Source organism: Rhipicephalus microplus, chromosome 10, assembly GCF_043290135.1.
Source record: "Rhipicephalus microplus isolate Deutch F79 chromosome 10, USDA_Rmic, whole genome shotgun sequence".
NCBI lineage: Eukaryota > Metazoa > Arthropoda > Arachnida > Ixodida > Ixodidae > Rhipicephalus > Rhipicephalus microplus.
Window position 1 is genome coordinate 88,512,133 of NC_134709.1, and position 18,975 is coordinate 88,531,107.

The 18,975-nt window shown below is 44.3% G+C and overlaps 1 protein-coding gene across 1 annotated transcript; it reads right to left on the bottom strand.

Moving 5' to 3' along the window:
• Nucleotides 1-1,048: 1,048 nt before the first annotated feature.
• LOC119185537 (uncharacterized) lies at nucleotides 1,049-16,471 on the bottom strand. Its single transcript, XM_075874719.1, has 3 exons — nucleotides 16,263-16,471; nucleotides 13,892-14,379; nucleotides 1,049-1,092 (listed from the first exon to the last, which is right to left on the bottom strand). Exons 1-3 carry the CDS (start codon nucleotides 16,469-16,471, stop codon nucleotides 1,049-1,051), a joined length of 741 nt encoding a protein of 246 aa, XP_075730834.1.
• Between the last annotated feature and the right edge of the window lie 2,504 nt (nucleotides 16,472-18,975).

Here is an 18,975-nt window from a genome sequence, read left to right on the forward strand (position 1 = left end):
ACGTTGCATGTGCAGAAACATATAAAACACGCTCCAGTCTAGTGTCTGTTCACGCAGCGAGAGCACACTCACTAACTCACGGCACGTCAGCTGTGTAGCGACGCTGTTAATATAGATCCCGGTGTATATCGGGACAGAGCCCCAGTGCTAAGATGAACGTGCCATGGATTAACCACACAGATGCCTTCTAGGAACATGGTTTTTATCCTGGCAACTCAAGCTGGAGCTATTGCAGACAGTCTAGCACATGCACTGCTCATCGGCACCTAATATGTTCAGCTGTGGACATATCGGGAAGCTCGGTGAGGTTGCTTCCATGCAAGGGCATAGCAGTAACACAGTCAGGCTCTTCAAGTCTGAAATAGCAGTGGTATGGAGTACATTGATAGAGCACAGTGTCAACACAGTCTTCATTCGTTGATGGTTTGTGTGGTTAATAATTTTTGGCATTAATGGACCATGTTGTTCTTTCACTTCATGAATCAAGTAATTACAAGCATAATAGAATGCTTCGTGTTCTTCATCAGCATCATCAAGGTTATTGACGGTGTTCGAGTAAGCAATCTACATGATAGAATATATAAGTAAGTACGAAAATGTTTGCATGCACAGCTCATTGACTAATTGTTTTGCCTGTTTATCTTTAGCACATAAAACACTCTTTTGCAGTGCGTAAAGATCTGGCATCTAGTCATAAACTACTAAGGTGCACATGGTTGCTGTTCCTTTACACCAAAGCCTGCACGATTTTGAACGCTGACAAGAATTCAAACTTTGGAGTTTTTATCTGCTAAGCAACTTACACTGAGCCCTCCAAAGCTGGTTGGTAAGCTGTCCTTCAGAGGCGTAAAGGCCGTGCAATAGCCTTGGGCTGACTGCGAATTATGAATTAATACCACGATGGGTGCGGCACACGCAATCGTGGCTGCCAGAAGAACAGTCAAGGTGCTTCGTAATGTGTCACACGATGATGTTGAATCAATAAAAATATTTTTGCTGCATTTAATTGCTGTGCCCGTCTCATGATCGGTGTTGCAACCAAGACCACTCAGTACTGGCCATCCTCTGAGCGGTCCAGTTTGACATCAAGGCCTGCAACGAGTAAAGAAATGCAAAAATGTTTTTGAAAGAGATCAAACTTAAATAGAAACAACTCTGCAACATATTCTGTACATAGAAGTAAACACATGGATTAGAGCATGGATCTGTGTGTCGACAATACCTGAACCCAAGGCTATATGTCATCATATTTATGTGCACAAGAATTTCAGTTTGTGAGTGCTGAACAAAACAAGGCCATAAATCAAACTTTCTGTGACGTAAATTTACAGATCCAAAGTACTAAACTTATCATGTGTAAACATGAAACCACAGCCTACATTAGTGACAGTTGACAAATTTTTTACCTGTGAGGACCAGCTATTATGTTCGGTAACTCTAGCTGAAATATTTTAATTTAAATTTTCAATTTTCGAAATTTGTTTTATTGTTTTCTTGTACAAGACACAAGAAACAAAAGGATGTTGGGGCTAAAGGCACATAGCCTGACAGAGGACCCAACACCCTTGTACACAGTTCGTACATCAAAAAAATAAAAATAAAAAGACAGCTTTCGCGGCATCAGTCCTTCTTGAACAAAAGAAGCAACAGAGCAAAGAATAGCTGCCAAAAAATATCATGTTACATTGAATCTGACTGATTATACAAATCTTGTAGCATACTTACTACATAACATGCTTAAATAACAATAAGTCAGGAAGGAATCAGACTAGAACATTAGAGACATGTGACAAATACCATTATATTTTATAGTTAATAAAATACATGCAGTACAAGATTTCCATCGCCCGACTTCTACCATTTCTAACATCAGTATTTTTTAGGATCCATCAAAAAGTATGTTTTCCTGCATTAGCACTTCTTTAACTTGTACCTTAAATGCTTTTTCTGTACAATCAAAATTATGCTTATGTTCTAATTTGTTTAATATGCAAGTTGTTTGATGGGTAAAAGTTTGTTTACCATAATTTGTTCGTGTTCGTTGTGGACGGCGTAAGATTTGGCGGATAGGATAAGTGTGTTGTCTAGCTCCTTCGTTGGGCTCACACAGTTTTTTGCTGTATATGATTTGCAATATTTTTATATAAAAGACTTGATCGGCACGAAGTATATGATATCTTTTAAATAAAGGTGCTGTCCTCAAGTTTGCGTAATTTCCTTGGTGTTTGCAGTATATGCGGAGAACCCTTTTTTGTAGAAGTACAAGTTTCTTGTAGTTAGTTTTGGTAGTTGTTCCCCACACCAGACCTCCATAGCACAGCTTAGAATAAAAAAGGCAATTGTATAGCTGTTGTTTCAGCCATAGGGGAATCAGTTTAGAAATTCTGTACATGATGCCAATACTTTTTGATAAACCTACACATAGTTGGCTAATATGCGCGTTCCAGTCTAACTCTTCATTAAACGTCACTCCAAGACACTTCTGGTATGTCACTTGCTGCAGTTTCATTCCTGCATAAGTAATGTTTATTTCCTTATCGATGGGTGTATTGCGCAACCTCAATATAATGTATTTTGTTTTTTCAGTGTTTAATTGCAATTTATTTCGATTCATCCAACAAGCTAGTAATAGAAGGTAGTGATTCACCCTGTAGTATAATTCATTCAGGTCCCGTGATTTAAAAAATACATTGGTGTCGTCGGCGTACATTATTATTCTGGGGAATTAGGTATATTAACTATATCACTTACGAAAATCATGAATAATAACGGGCCTAGCTTAGAGCCCTGAGGGACGCCTCGTTCAAGCGTTAGATAACTAGACGAAACATCCTGCATACGTACGAACTGTTGACGATTATTTAAATAGCTTATCAGCAACCGACTTGCAACACCCCTAATTCCGTACTTCTCTAACTTCTGTAACAAAATTTTGTGATCGATAGAATCAAATGCCTTCTTCAGATCTAAAAATAGACCAAGCGTATAGTTTTTGTCTGCAACATTAGTTATTATTTTATCTTTGATATACAAGAGTGCTTGTTCAGTGGATTTATTCTTTTGGAAGTCATACTGACTCGTTGTAATTACCTTGCGTGCTTTAAAAAATGTAACTAATCGGACGTAAAATATATCTTCAAAAATCTTTGAAAATATGTAATGAGCTGCGAATTGTGAGGCATAAATTTGTGTGATATAACTTTTGTCAGAAGCTGAGGAATTTTTGTTACCGTTTTTTAAGCTTGCAGCATCCTTACTATCAATGTTTTAAAAATATATAAAAAAGAACCAGGCATGCAGAACACATGTAGCTCAGTCACAGTAAAAGCTGGAAGAGCAGCCTTTCTAGAACCTGTTGTAACCTCTCTTGGTGTAACTACCAGTGAACTTACAGGGGACTTACTACGCCATAAATCATTATAATTTTTTTTCAAATAGATAAGCACCCACTGTGCAGTTATTTAATATTTTACAAAGAAGGGAGGTACCCACTACATATCTCTGAAGCTTTATGTGTATTTGTGTGTGCTATGCCAAATGATACTGAAGAATTACCGATGAGCTCATCGTGATAGTTGGGAAAACCTGTGCAGTTCACATAGCGTGACCCATGATTGTTATTCTACTCTTCCACGTTGCTATTTCACTCCTGTAAACGCACTTCACTGCTGAACAGACGCCTCTATATGGTCATTTTACAAAAAAAAATTTTAGTCTAGCACTGCTGCTCTATAGTAAAATACCAGCCTGCCACATCCTCTCTTGGTTCGAAAGCATCCAATTTTAACAGCAAGGTGCAGTCACAGCAGGCAAGTCACTAAGTATCTGTGGATGTAACCTGTGGATGATGCAATCTCACTGTTTATGGTGTGCCGCAGCTTCGTAGTGTCATCGAAATAGTTACCACAGTGGCTTATACAAGAGCTGTATCAGGGAATCGCACGCTGTGAATCGCTAGCGATGACTTCTAAAACAATTGTTTTTAATGCTGTGGGGTGTAAGCATGGCCAACCACCAAGTGTAAAAAAAAACATGGAAAAGGAGATGCAGTGGTGAAATGACTGAATGGATCAGTTTTGTGAGTAACCGTCTGCAAAAGTATCAGATTCCCTCTTTTGCTGAGATACGAATGTGGTTACAGAATTGTGAGCAACCATCTGCAAAAGTATCAGATTCCGTCTTTTGCTGAGATACAATTATTGTTACATAATACTGACTTTGTCTCCAGATACCATGCCTAGTACAGCTAAACCCCTTTATAAGTGGCATTCTCCGGGCAGCAATTCTTCTTTCTTATAAGCAGATTACCACGTATGCATTTTTTCTATCAATTGCTTTAGGCACACTGGTGTCTCTTATGGCCATTTATCTCTTATATCAGTGTCTCTTATAAAGGGTTTCAACTATAGTACCTTTTATCTACTAAAACACTCTCTTATTCTTGCATAAAGGAGCTAATCATATGACGTCATATGCAAGGAGTTCTAGCACGGAAGTCGCCATATTTGTGCTTTCGCGCATAAACATCGTCATTCCACAACCAAAGTTCTCGGCAGTGTGTGTTTTGCTGATATTTCCATAATAAAATGGGTTAGTGATGTGCACCGCCACCAAATAACATGCTGTCATAACCCAGAACGCTGACAGACCATGGCTATGGTAGCGCCTGCACTGGCGCTGCCTGGCAGGAACAGCTCATTGAATACCTCTTATCAAAACTAGGTAGTTGAGAATGCTGTCTGCAGAGTATTTTGCAAAATGATGGTCCTCACTCTAACGTTGCCTGCACAACAATTACAGATACTAATGACTTACAGGTGAAAAACAGGCCATTCGCTCTATGCGTGTTAGATCTGTGCATGTTGCCTCAATGCTTCCAAAGAAAAATGGGGGAGAATGAAGTAATGATCGCATGAAGAGGTACAGCAACTGGTACATGACTGAAGCACAGTCAATGGAAAGAATTCTTTTTACATTGGTATTCAAGCAAGCATCTGAAAAAGGGTTGAGTGAGGGAGAATATAGGAAGAGATATTTTTAAAGACTTGAATTTCCTGAATAAATAATTAGTTATGATAATATTGATTTGTATCACCTTTGTATTTTTTTCATGAAAAATTGTGTGTTACATTGGGCTGCAAGGGCGCCACATCCACTTATTTGACGACAGCTTTTATGGTATAATTTAAAAAAGTTGTATACGATGCGAGCTAGAATCTCATCCACACCATGTGTTTGCTGGAATTAAGCACTGCAGGGTGCCGCTGTAGCGTGCTGTAACCATTGAGCTGTTGTTGACCCAAATGTTTGGCGACAAGCCACTAATAGCCCACATATAGTTCCAAATCCTAACTGTAGAACATTCATGAGTAATAGTCAGAGGAGCACCGCCTGCAACTTTGTAACTTGAGATGCAGTTAGACCAAGAGATGGATAGAAAAGCTTGTGTGGTACTCAATTGTTTTGTGAAAATGAAGCTTTGGGATGTCGTACTCATTTCCTGTTTTGCCACAAATTTATTATCTAGTGTTCTTAACACTTTACAATTTAGTTATTTAAGCTGGAAGTGAATATTTTAGAGCAAAATAAACAGTCAGAACTTGTTCCACTTTGTTCAGCAATTCGTCACTTGAAACTTTAATAAACAGGCAAGCATATTTCTAAGTGACACCTAGTGTGCAATTAGTATAGAAGCATGTTGTAGTATTCAAACCGTCTTCGCTTTGGGACTGAATATTTTTTTTTCACAAAGAGGTCTTCATGCTCTGATTTTGCGTGCTTCTTAATTTTGTTGCAAGCGAAATTATGGCATGTCATCTGGCAACAGCTACTCATGGTTACAGCGCCCTGGTGATAACATTATTACCATTTGCGAAAGAAAGTAGCTCATTTCGCCATTACTCGATGCTGAACATTTTTGCTAGCATTGGGCGTCATCTAGAGCTTGTGAGTAGTGGCAATAATGGTGCTTCTTCTACTATATGCAACTGCGTCATGTATGACTTTTCATTCTCTAGGAACCTGTGTGGATTCCCTTTGAAACATTGGCCACAATATTACATGAATGTCTCGTGTTAATATTGTAAATTTTACTGAACTGTTATAAGATTGGATGTATTATCTTTTTTGACTGAAAATGCTATGTCTGGTACCTCTGCAGCTCTCTTGGTGCTTTAGAAGTGTCCAAAATCTGTGAATCAAGTGCTGCACTGACACAAAATTCTAGAAAATGGGTTTCAAGATCAGTTGTAACTGGAAGTCTTCCAAAAAATTCATGCAAATTAGGGCTTAGGTTTTTAGTAGCCTTTAGTCATGCAATTCTATAATAATAATAATAATAATAATAATAATAATAATAATAATAATAATAATAATAATAATAATAATAATAATAATAATAATAATAATAATAATAATAATAATAATAATAATAATAATAATAATAATAATAATAATAATAATAATAATATTATTATTATTAATGTAGAGAGGAAGAAGAATATGTGCCGCAGTGGGTCACTCCTTTAGCAAGAGGAGCCAAGCGCGAGCGTTTGCCCCGATTGCTGTGATTCCTGAGTCTGTTGCTGCCGCCCGCTTTCCGCATCAATAGACCTACTGTGCAAGTGCTACTTGTGCTAATAAACCCCGTTTCAGAGTGGTGGAGGTGCGGGGTACTTCAACATGGAACTCCGCAACAGGAAACTACCTGCCATCCCAGAAATGGCTGAAGAAACCACCCAGCAAGGTACGACCCAGCCTCCGATGGTCATCGTGCCCACTTCGCTACGCGTGCGCGATCCACCTTTTTTCGACGGTACCGATGAGCAAGACGTAGAAGATTGGCTGTCGACATTTGAAAAGGTAGGCGCAAGCAACAAGAGGGACGACCCTTCGAAGCTTCAATATGTACCCTTCTACCTGAAAGAGGTGGCGAGTCTCTGGTTTAACAACCACCACTCGGAATTCGCCACTTGGGGTGCCTTTAAGCTACGCATTACCGATGTGTTCGGCCGCCCCGAGGTACGCAAGCTCAGTGCCAAACAGCGCCTACGGGGACGAGCACAGCTTCAGGGGGAAGGCTTCACAAGCTACATCGAGGATGTGCTCGACTAGTGCAAGCGCCTTGACCCTTCAAGGATCGAGGCAGACAAGATCAAACACATCTTGAAGAGGATAGACGACAACGCCTTACAGATGCTGCTGGCCAAGGGCCCCCGTACTGTGTCTGAACTCGCCACTCTTTGCCAGAGCTTCGAGGAATTGCGCAAGCAACGGGTCATGACACGGCGGCCAGCGACTACCGACGAAACTCTGACCCTAGGTGGGGACAACAACACAATCATGTCGGAAATCAAACGATATGTGCGCGAGGAGGTGGCCCGACAACTTTCGTGTCTGTCGTATCAACCGGCAACGGAACCTTCTTCTGAGCGTCTCGCGCCCGCCATCAGACAGGTAATACAGGCGGAGGTCTCTGAGGCACTGCCGCCCGTCTCTCAGACAACACCTGTCACCGCGCCATTGACTTACGCTGCTGTTGCTGCTACTCCACCACGGCCTCCACTTCGGCCAACTCCCCAGCCTCTACGAGTACCAACGACGCCAGTTCCAGCAACACAACAGCGCTATCACGGAAACCCTTGGCGCACAGTTGACAATCGTCCAATCTGTTATGCATGCGGATATCCAGGTCACGTGGCGCGCTTCTGTCGCCGGCGCTTCGCAACGGGCCCGGCTGCAGCTCCGAGGTACTCTGACGACTCTTTCCCGGCCCCGTACAACGCGCAACGAGAAATGCCCGGTCAATACGACCGACAATCAGTGCAACACGACCCGCCCCCATCCGAAATAGACCACCACCCTGCTGCCTACTACCGACCATTCCGTCCCCGTCGCTCATCCTCACCACGCCGCTACCGTTCTCCGTCCCCGCTGCGTCGCCGACCGAACCCCGCAGAGACGGAAAACTGACTGCCGCAGCCCGCAGCTCCGGAGGCACGAGCTGCGAAATCGTCGCATTGTAGAAGTCCTCGCCCGTCCCCCACAAACGTTCTGGAACTGTTTGTTGAAGGTCTACGAACTCTTGCGCTTGTTGACACGGGTGCCGCCGTATCTGTGATGAGTCAACAACTCTGCCGTTCGATACGAAAAGTAACGACGCCACCTTCCGACGTATTGCTGAATACCGCGAGCACGCAACCTATTCGACCAGTCAGAGCATGTACAGTGAGAGTAATCATTCAGGACGTCCTGTACCACATCGAGTTTCTCATGTTGACCACTTGTGCCCACGACGTGATACTAGGATGTGATTTTTTGTCATACGTAACCGAGCCGATCACGCTATCTACAGACAGGCGATGCCTTGGTCGTGAGACTGTCCACGTGAGTCGTCTCAAGCCATATCACGACCCACTCCTAATCTCGTCACCTTGACTTGCCAGGATGGCTCGTCTTCGTCGCCGGGGTGTTGTAGAGAGGAAGAAGAATATGTGCCGCAGTGGGTCACGCCTTTAGCAAGAGGAGCCAAGCGCGAGCGTTTGCCCCGATTGCTGTGATTCCCAAGTCCGTTGCTGCCGCCTGCTTTCCGCATCAATAGACATACTGTGCAAGTGCTACTTGTGCCAATTAACCCCGTTTCAATAATAATAATAATAATAATAATAATAATAATAATAATAATAATAATAATAATAATAATAATAATAATAATAATAATAATAATAATAATAATAATAATAATAATAATAATAATAATATTATTATTATTAATAACAACAATAATAATAATTTATAATGCTTTGTGTTTTGAAACCATGATATGATCATGACACTATATATGGAGACAACCATAATTTCGCTCACCTGGCGTTCTTAAGTGCACACCTAAATCTAAGCAGACAGGTCTCTAGCATCTTGGCTTCATTGAAATGCAACGCGCCAGCCAGGATTCAATTCAATTCTGCGACCTTTGGGTTGGCAGTCAAGCACCATAACCACTAGACAGCTGCAGCAAGTATGGAACAACGTTTATAGATATATACTTCAGTTTCAAAACTCCGCCGCCGAATCCGGGCGCGTCTTACTCTTAGGGGGTGTGAGGGCGCTGCGGTCGACTTTTGCGCGGTGCCGACGGGCCGGCCAGTGCAGGCGAGCGTTTCGGTGTGCCAGTGGCCATGGTTTCCTGGGTCGTGCTGTGGGGTTGCTCGTTGTTTTCTTCTCGTTTTGTGGTTGCGAACTGTGTATGTGCTGTTAGTGAGTGACTGCCGATAGATTTGCTCGTTGTTTTCTTCTCGTTTTGAGGTTGTGAACTGTGTATGTGCTGTTAGTGAGTGACTGCCGATAGATTTGCTCGTTGTTTTCTTCTCGTTTTGAGGTTGTGAACTGTGTTTGTACTGTGAGTGAGCGACTGCCAATGATAAATTTGCTCGCTGTTACGAACAGTCAACAAAGTCGCCGGCGTTCAAGGCCAGCCGCTCTCCCCCAGGAAGGGCTGTCCGATTCCTCGCCGTGTCCCAGGCTTCACATGTGAAATGCCATAACATTCAGCCAACATGCCGACGTGTTTTGTGCCTGGCTGCACAAGCGGATATAGGAGTAACCCCGACAAGCGGCACTTTTTTGCCCCACCGTCGGACCCCCAGCTTCTTGACAGGTGGCGAGGGGCTATTCCCCGCGCTGATAAGTTGCTCAGCAAAACATGCAAGGTGTGCGACGTTCACTTTCAGCCGGCAGATATCACGAAAACATATAAGCATATCATCAATGGCGAAGTGGTGGAGGTTAAGCGGGGTGCATGGGCTCTGAAAAGTGGTGTCGTTCCGACGCAATTCCCGAACTTACCCAGCTATCTGTCTTCTGCACAGAAGAGGCGGCGGTCACCGAAAAAGAGAGCAAGTGCTTGTCGGCGTGCAGAGACAAATGAGCTTCCGAGTGATTGCGAGAGCACTGATCTCGCGTACATTATCGAGAACAGGGCCTCACTGCGGCTACCTCGGAATCGGCAGTTGTCAATTGTGCAAGATCAGCCAGAAAACAGCCGGCAAGCAGTTTTTTACGAGACAGGGATGAGCGCAGGTGTTTTCTCTATCATGAAGAGCATTGTGATACGAGAAGATCTTACGTACGTTATTTAAGCGAACGGAAAACTGCTGCAAGAGTCTCTTGTTGACGTGCGGGTACGCTCCCAGAAAGACAATTGAAGAGATAGTGCAAATTGTGCACAGTATGAAATTCTGCCTTGGGTGCACCCGCAGTGAGGTCAGCGGTTCCGGAAAATCTGCAGAAGGAAGTGAAGCTGTGGACCACAAAGACTGTACAGTTTTGACAAATGCTGACAAATGAATGTGTGCCATGTGTGTTGGCGTGGCAAAAATAGTGAAGAAAAAGGCTCTGTCAAAGCAGCCGAGGAAAAAGGTGGCTGTTGCAGCCAGCATACTCAGAAAGCGTCTCATACGTGCTACTGCTACCAGAGAGCGCAAAAAGGCTGAAGTCCAAAGACTGAGCATTACGCTGAAGAATGCTTTTGTAGATACTGTTGATGACATTGTGAGAGACTTGCCTGAGCCTCAGAAAATGGCCCTACGTGCTGGCATAATGCAGCAAGCAGCTAAGTCGCCACGTGGCCACAGGTACACGACAGAGTGGCTCATTGTGTGCTTGCTGCTGATACTAAGGAGCCCCAAGTGCTACAGGGCGCTCTCTGATATGAAGGTTCTTCCCCTTCCTAGCATTAATCGCCTCACACAGTTGCTCAGGGGTCTGCCATGCGAATATGGCATGAATAAATTTGCCTTGGAGTCCATCAAGCTTCATATGAATGGAAAGCCAGAGGACCATACATATGGCTTAATCATCATCGATGAGATTAAACTGAGAGAGACCACAGAGTTTAACAGAATATCTTACAGCTTTGATGGTTTTGTCAATATGGGGACGTATCCAGCACAAACTCAGATGAGCTGGCAGATCACGCTTTGGTTGTGATGTTTAACCCAATGTTCGAACCATGGATTCAACCAGTTGCAGCATATGCAACTAAAGGAGCGGCACCTGGCTGGATTTTAGCTAAGATTGTAATAAGTACAGTTTTGCAGCTCCATCAGTATGGTGCAAAGTGCTGGCAGTCATCAGTGATGGTGCCGGGAGCAACAAATTCATGTGGACACACCTGGGTGTCAACGGCAAGCCTGAAGACCCTAAGTGCAAGATTGAACATCCTTGTCTTCCATATGTATCCCTGCACTTCATTTGTGATGTTCCCCACATAATAAAGTGCATTAGAAATCACCTGATGAAGCACAAGTATGCCCAGATGAGCTAGGATAAAAAAATCTCAACACTATCTTTCTCAACGATACACTGTGCTGCCGTACTCTGTTTTCTAAGTTGCCTCCCTTGAATTTATTTCAGATAGCAAACAACCAAGTAAGCTATGACCATTACGTGCGGCTGTATGAGGCTGAAAAGAAAGCGAACATTCGAGTTGTTCCAAAACTCACCGAGTACCACGTTAAACCCCAGGCACTCCAGAAAATGAATGTCCGTTTAGCCACTCAGGTACGGTACTTTAATAAAATTTTCTATCTGTCCCGCATACAAGGTCCCATTTCTTGTTAAGTAAGTTTCTGTTGAGTGCGTCATTTGCACATTATGGTTGTTTCCTTCCTTCACAGCTTTTCAGCCGAAGTGTTGCTTTTGACTTGAAGGTGTACAGGCAGCTGAAAGTTCCAGGCTTCAGTGACAGTGCCGGAACTGAAGCATTTACGAAACTTCTGAATGATGTTTTCGACATCCTCAATGCCAAGGTCCCAGCAGCTGGAAACAGACGAGGCTCCCCCAAGATTAAGGTAAGCTTTCTGGATCTCTGCACTTGCTACTTTTCAAATCAGCACTGAAGCTATATTGCCACAACAGTGTTGCTTCTAATTTTCTTTTTATGCTTTTGAAGTGCACTGGGACCAATGTTCTCATGAACTGCTTTGCAATTTTCATATGCTTGCAGGTCCTTGAAGACTTTTCAAAAATGATGAATGACACAGAATCAATCCGAAATTTGAAGCAGTTTGCATCCACCCAGACAATGGAATCTTTTCGTGTCACCCTCATGTCAGTGCTCTCTTTAATTGAGTTCCTACACAGCCGGGGTGTCAGTTACGTGCTTACAGCAAGATTGAGTCAAGATCCCCATGAGGTAATATAGCTTTTGTATATTGATACGGGGCACTATTAACACGATTTTTTCTGCAGAGGTTCTTTGGACTTGTCAGATCATTTGGGGGAGACAAAGATCATCCTACCGTAACAAACTTCGGCCAGTTATTTCGCCTACTTTCGCTTTACACTCCAGTTAAATTGGCAGTGAAAGGAAACTGTGAGGGAGGCAATGACCAAGTTTTGCTTAGTGCATTCGACAGCCTTGGTGAAAAGCGCCGTGAGGCACTTCAGAAAAAAAACGCAGTAAAGGAAGAGGTGTGGAAGCGACTGAAATGCATACCATTCAATGACTTGTGCAACCTCCCCGATGGTCACACGTACAATGTGTTGTCGCCAGAAGAGACTGCACAGTATTATTTAGCTGGCTATGTCACATTTAAAGTTAACAGAGCTGCAGATTGTGCTGATTGCAAGAAAGATCTCGTTGGTTCCCAGGATGCCCTTCCTGCAGAAGCACTGCTAATCATTGAACGTGCTCACGTTTCTGGTTGCCTTGTATACCCATCCAGAAAATTATTTGCATGCATAAGTACCATTGAGAAAACAGTGAGTCAAGCAAGTGAACAAGCTACATTTGGTGATCTTTTTTGGAGGGTTCTTGATAGCCTTATTGAAAATGGCACCAACACAGTTGGCTGTTCACAACACTGCAGCGAATTCACTGGTAAAGTGATCCATTTTTATTTAGTTACTCGAATGCATTTCTTTGCTCGCAAAAAGTGCCAAGAGAACGACTCCGCAGTCAAAGCACAAAGAGAGAGAAAGAAGGCAAAACTTGTTTGACATTGCACAGTTGTTTCCTGAAGTGTGTAAATAAAGAAGATTGCATTTTGAATTTTATCACTTGATTGTGTCGTGTTTTTTACCTTAGTTGCATGCATGCGTGATACTTTTGTCTAATGTGGGAAACTGGCAGTAAAAATACCAGCGAGAAATATATGCAAAGCATGAAAATACTAGTGAGGACGAGGAAACACGAATGCCGCCGCAGTGGCTAGGCGTTGCGCTGCTGAGCACGTGGACGCGGATTCGATTCCCGGCCGCTTTTCTGATGGAGGTGAAAAGCAAAAACGCCCGTGTGTGCAGGATATCGGCACACGTTAAAGATCCCCAGGTGGTCAAAATTAATCCGGCGCCCTCCACTACGGCGCGTCGAAACGCCGGCGTTGCGTTGGCGCGTTAAACCTTCCAATCAAACAAAACACGAATTGATTCGGAGTAGGACATCTGATTGGCAACGAAAACATTTCCCTTCCTATCAAGGGCACGCGCACGCTTTCAGTCAACCCAAACGAGGGCCGGGTATGAAGGGCGCAGTTAAAGCATAAGCTTGTGGCCTCTAATGTTCTGAATGCGTAGAAAATAATACAGCGGTGCGTTGCGACACGCATTAAGAACATCACACACCAGAGTGGAGCGCTTAAGATTTGAAAGCTGCAACGGGCGTAATTAAATCAGACGGCTTGCTAAGCCCGCTGCGCAAGCGCAACGTTGGAGCTAGCAGACGACGCTCGCAACAATAGCGCAATTCTCGACTGCAGCGCCGCAGTGTCAGGAACCGCAGCGGTCCGGCTGCGTTCAATGGCCGCGGCGGCGAGTTTCTAAACTGAAATATATTTATTAACGTTGGTATGGAACCTATGGGGCAAGTGCATTGCTGTAATAGTCAACTCACCATGTTTAGCATAGAGTGGCATCTTCTCGGCTATCTTTGAGAGGGGGTCTACATCCTTTCCAAAGTTTTCTCTCCAAAGCCTGTGCCAGTAGTATATGGCAGGAGGCAATGGGTTCACTGCAGAGTTGTCGACAAGGGCATACCCATCTTCTTGCACAAACAGTTTGCTCTCGTGAAGCCTGATGGCTTCAGCTGGTAATATGTCGTTGTCAAAATATGCCAAAAAGGTCTCTCTGGTCTGCATCGTTGGAGTAAGACGAGAAAGGGCATGTGCTGCTACAGTGCTGTTGCTGTGGTTTTTGTGATGAAAGAGCTTTATCACAGCTGACAGGGGCTTTTCTCCACGTAGGAAGGCATCATTACGCTTTGTATTTCTGTTGACCTTCTTGATTTTTAGGTCAATCTTTGCTGGGCAGTGAGCTGCAGCCTCACCAGATGACTTTTCACGCTTTGCTTCTTTGCAGCGCCATACCTTGTGGAACACCATCCTGCAAAACACTATGAATTTAAAATTTCAGTGACATTAGCAGCAACAAAAGGGGTCTGTTTCGCCTGAAAATGCCATTTGATCAAAGGAAGAATACACCAGTTACTTGAACGCTTACTAGGTACCTGCACAAATCTCCTTGCAATGTGTTTAACCCTTTTAGACGCTTTGTTTACAATTGTGTACATCACTTGTTTTTGCTAGTTGTGTTCACTGGGGGCTAAAAAAGTGCAAGATACAATGAGGTTTAGATGAAATAATAAACCTCCTCCCTAATAAACTTGTATTTAACTTCAGTTTTCACCCTACTATTGCATATTATCACTTTTGCGGAAGCACCACCATAGTCGACGATTCGTTCAATGCGGCGCTTCGCTGGAGCCACTTCTAAATATCTTTTTCCTTCTCTCAATATCACTAAATGAGAAACCAATGTCCAGTATATTTCTAGTCTGAGATTTCATTCCATATATGCAAGAATCAAATATGAATGTCTTTAGAATAAGTAGATGTTTCATTAAAGATCAATTTAAATTACCTGCTATGAAATGCCTAAATCAATCTATTATAAAATTATTGTTGTTGCAATAGAATATACAAAGCCTTGAAATTATGTTGAGACATTTTGACGCATTTACAGCCAGTTTTTCACGGGTGGCATATGAAAGGATTAGCTCAACAAACCTGCCAAAAACGCTCTAATTCCATTCACTTTATGCATGACCGACGCACATTTCAGACATTTTCAGCTTGTAGGTTAGATTTTGATGACAGTTCAGGTGGTCAGGAAACATGATAATAAAGTTCCAATCACTCAACAAGTTTAGGCGAAAACAAATGAGAGATGTTTTGAGACTAGTACAGGTTCCTAGTAGTAATCAAGGGGCTCTTACAGATCTCAAAGTGTCTCTCGTGTGTTTTCATTTACACTTGTTCAGTGACTGCAATGTCATCATTAGGATAAATAAATCACGGAAAATGCCAATCCTGCTGCAAAGCTACTAGCTATCGTGGAGACGACTTAGAGGCTTGCCACAACACTTGAAATTTGAACAAGAGATCACAGTTGTAAAGCATTTTAATTTATCGTGACCATCAGCTCTTAATTGTGCCAGCTGGAACTTTATGGTAAACATTTGATGCTCTTACAATTCCAAGAAAAGGGGATTTAATCAATTAGTTTTCTGGCACAGTAATTGGTGAGTGAGACAATTTTACAAAATATTTTGCTAATGAATTACTTTTGTATTAGCCAAACCGGGGGGAGTCGAGAGACACTCTTACAAATGCTTCCTAGAATCGGCACAATGTTAAAAGTTGGTATTGGGGATCTATGCTAGTCGCTGCAGTTTCTGCTGTGCCTGTAGTTCATCTTGGGGGGGGGGGGGGGGACATACAATTATTTCTCAACTATTTCACAGTCCCAGGGTATATTCTTTCATGTGGCTCCTCTATTATTATAGAAGATACGTTTTGCCTCGGGGATGTAATTGCGAAAACACGGCCATGTTGTACCACGTTTGTTTGAGTTTTCGTTCTTTTTTGTAGTGTTTCTGAGAAAAAAGAAAAATGCACTCTATTCTGTCCTCCTATGCAAGGACACTTGTAAGCGCATTAAGTTTTGGTTTGAAGGCATCTCCGGTGAATCACCTGAAGGGAATCCACTTTGCGGCTAGGAGGTGGGAATACACGTTTCGTTATTTCTATATAATTGAGATATGTCACTGAATGAGTGGAGTCTAGCCCTCTCGTACCGATCATCTGCACGTTGTCGGCAACCATTCAGACGGCGCATCATTAGACATTATCCCCGAAACATGAAGTTTAATCACCAGAGACGACGTTGTAAGTTATTTTGAAGTTATAACATCATTTTTGCGTTACCTTTCACACTTTGCTGTTGGCTTGACGAAGTCTACAACCCATGACGTATTCGTCTTCAAGCCGTAGTCTTCTACCAAGCTGCAGGCGTGACGTTCATCGGTGATGTTTTCTCGAAGCACGTCGACGTCAGGCGATGAGCTCTCATTGTCTTTGACGCACTCTATCGCGCTGTGCGCCGATGTCTCACATGCGCTGCTTTCACTGACCATAGCCGTACAACACACTGCGATCACGGCGATTCCGTCTTGGAACGCGCGGTCACAAAAGCATTTCCACGCCGCTAAATTAAAAAAAAAGAGGGAGGGGAGGCGAGCAGTTTAACACAAAGGCCATCGCGTCTAGCGACAAGGCGAGGGCTCAGGACACTGGCGGCAACAGGTATACTTAAAAGCCAAACGTGTTCACTGTAAAAAACGAAAAATCGCACAGTAGGACAACACGGCAGATCACTTCTTGCTGATGGGCTAAGGGCGCAAAAAGGCGTAGGCGTCAACTCAAATGTTCACGCAATTAAAAAATGGCAGTGGCTTAGCTCAGCTATGCCAGGATATACGTAGCGTTAGCAAAGGTTCAGCTGATTATTCTTATCTTTCTTGATATCATGCTTAGAGCTGTTCCAATGACACCCACACTGTATATGTATTTTGTGGCACATGTATATCTATTTTGCCAGGCAACTACTTCGGGATCTGATTAGTTAAGCTTCTCCGCTCTACTGCGCCGTTGAGCAGCATTTGCACTGTCGTTCTCCATGGCTATTCCACAGTGGCCAACGCCAGTCAGAGGCGCTATCAGGCGGCTCCAGCGCAGTGTCAGATGGCGACTGCACAGGGAAGGCGCGCGCGTCGGCGTTCCATATGTCTACCAAGGCTATGACGGCACTCCTCTGGAAAGCGCACACCGGCGGCGGTGAGTCGCGCGCAGCCGTGGCCGAGTGCGAGGGAGGTGCCGGATCCGATGCGTGACACCACTGATCGTCTGCGCAGCGTATCGAATTGCGCGCACACCGGCGGCGAGCCGCGCGGGCCGGCAGCGGCGGAGTATCATTGCGCATGTGCAGACCAGTGCCACGCGAAACTGGCTCAGCGAGGCCAGTGTAGCTAACGCTACAAAAAATTCACGCGCATGAAAAATTCACACTAGACCACAAAGTAGTCCAACGCCACGCCAACCACCTCTTCCTCAGTCAACGCGAGAGCAGTCCACGGTGCACAGGCGGAGACAAAAATTCCATGGGGGCGCGAGTGCATTGAACAAAACAGCGCAAGCCTCTTCTTCTCATCTTGTACTAAAAGGAACGGCCATTAGGAATTCCTTCAGGGCGCACTCCGAAAACGAGAGTATTTCGTCATGAGGCGCGGCGGCCGTTGCTAGGCGCACGTCGCGGCGGCGCCCCTGTGAGAGTGTGACCAATAGCGCGCCGCTGCGGTTGCCACGCGTTGAGCCTACTGCATATTACAAATGCGCGACCCGTCTCCCTCCGATGCCGGCGCGAGCGCCTTTGCCTTCGCTCGAGCAACCGGGCCTTGGTCCCGGTGTTTCCGTGAATCATCTTTACCACGGAGACGTACTAGTGGCACCCTGTGTAATACTTTTACGCCAGAGGCGTGGATAAGCCCATTTGCTTCCCCCCCGCGCCTTTGCAACGGGTTGTACTGCGTTTGGTGTTGCCAAAGACAATAAAGCGTTGCGACCTTGAGCAGTATCGTGTTATCACCCCGGCGACGGTTAACGCGTTCCCCGTGGCTCGCTAAGACCGGACCCGCGCTAGTGGCCGTACTCCTTCGGGATACGTGTCACTGCCCCGCCGTGGTGGTCTAGTGGCTAAGGTACTCGGCTGCTGACCCCCAGGTCGCGGGTTCGATTCCCGGCTGCGGCGGCTGCAATTCCGATGGAGGCGGAAATGTTGTAGGCCCGTGTACTCAGATTTGGGTGCACGTTAAAGAACCCCAGGTGGTCAAAATTTCCGGAGCCCTCCACTACGGCGTCTCTCATAATCAAATGGTGGTTTTAGGACGTTAAACCCCACAAATCAATCAATCAATACGTGTCACTACAGCTCTGATAGCGGCGAACAAGCGTCGGCAGTCGATTATCCTTCTGTGGCAAGGCACGTCGGTATTCATAGATGCTGCATCCAGGGTTCTCGCGTTGTCACTGGGGATTGCGAAAGCTCTCGAAAAAGAACCACAAAAAAGCAACCTCAACATTTGCGTCCTGTGCGTGATCTTAACACAATAGTCTCAGACACTTGTTAAGCTGAGGAATATTTAGGCGCGGACTAACAAGGTTTAAGACTACACGTGTTGCTAAAGCCCACGAGTAGATTATTTAGCGCAGGTGATTGACGAGACACAAGATATACACACACAAACAAGTGCTATACAGGGCTTTGTTGTGTTTGTGTCTTTCCTGTGCCACATTGATCAGTTGCGCTGTACAATCGACAGGCGGGCTAACAGCTTTCACAGGTGAAACTCGAATATATGAAACAAAAGCAAGAAAGGGTCGTTGTAATTTGTGAACTCAGCCACGCCACCCGTGAATAATTTTCTTGACGTTGAAGCCATCACACTACTCACAAAAGACATTAATTACATGTGGGAAACTGGCCAGGTACCTGAACAATGGCGCACGGCCACGGTAATCCTTCTCTCAAAGCCAGGTAAACCACTCAACTTCGACAATCTACGCCCGATTTCCCTAACCTCAT

Coding starts and splice junctions, on each gene's coding strand:
- LOC119185537 (XM_075874719.1), bottom strand. CDS start 16,471: ATGGTCAGTGAAAGCAGCGCATGTGAGACATCGGCGCACAGCGCGATA. Junction 14,380..16,262: donor CCAACAGCAAAGTGTGAAAG/GTAACGCAAAAA, acceptor AGTGTTTTGCAG/GATGGTGTTCCACAAGGTAT. Junction 1,093..13,891: donor GCCACTCTATGCTAAACATG/GTGAGTTGACTA, acceptor TACTCGTTGCAG/GCCTTGATGTCAAACTGGAC.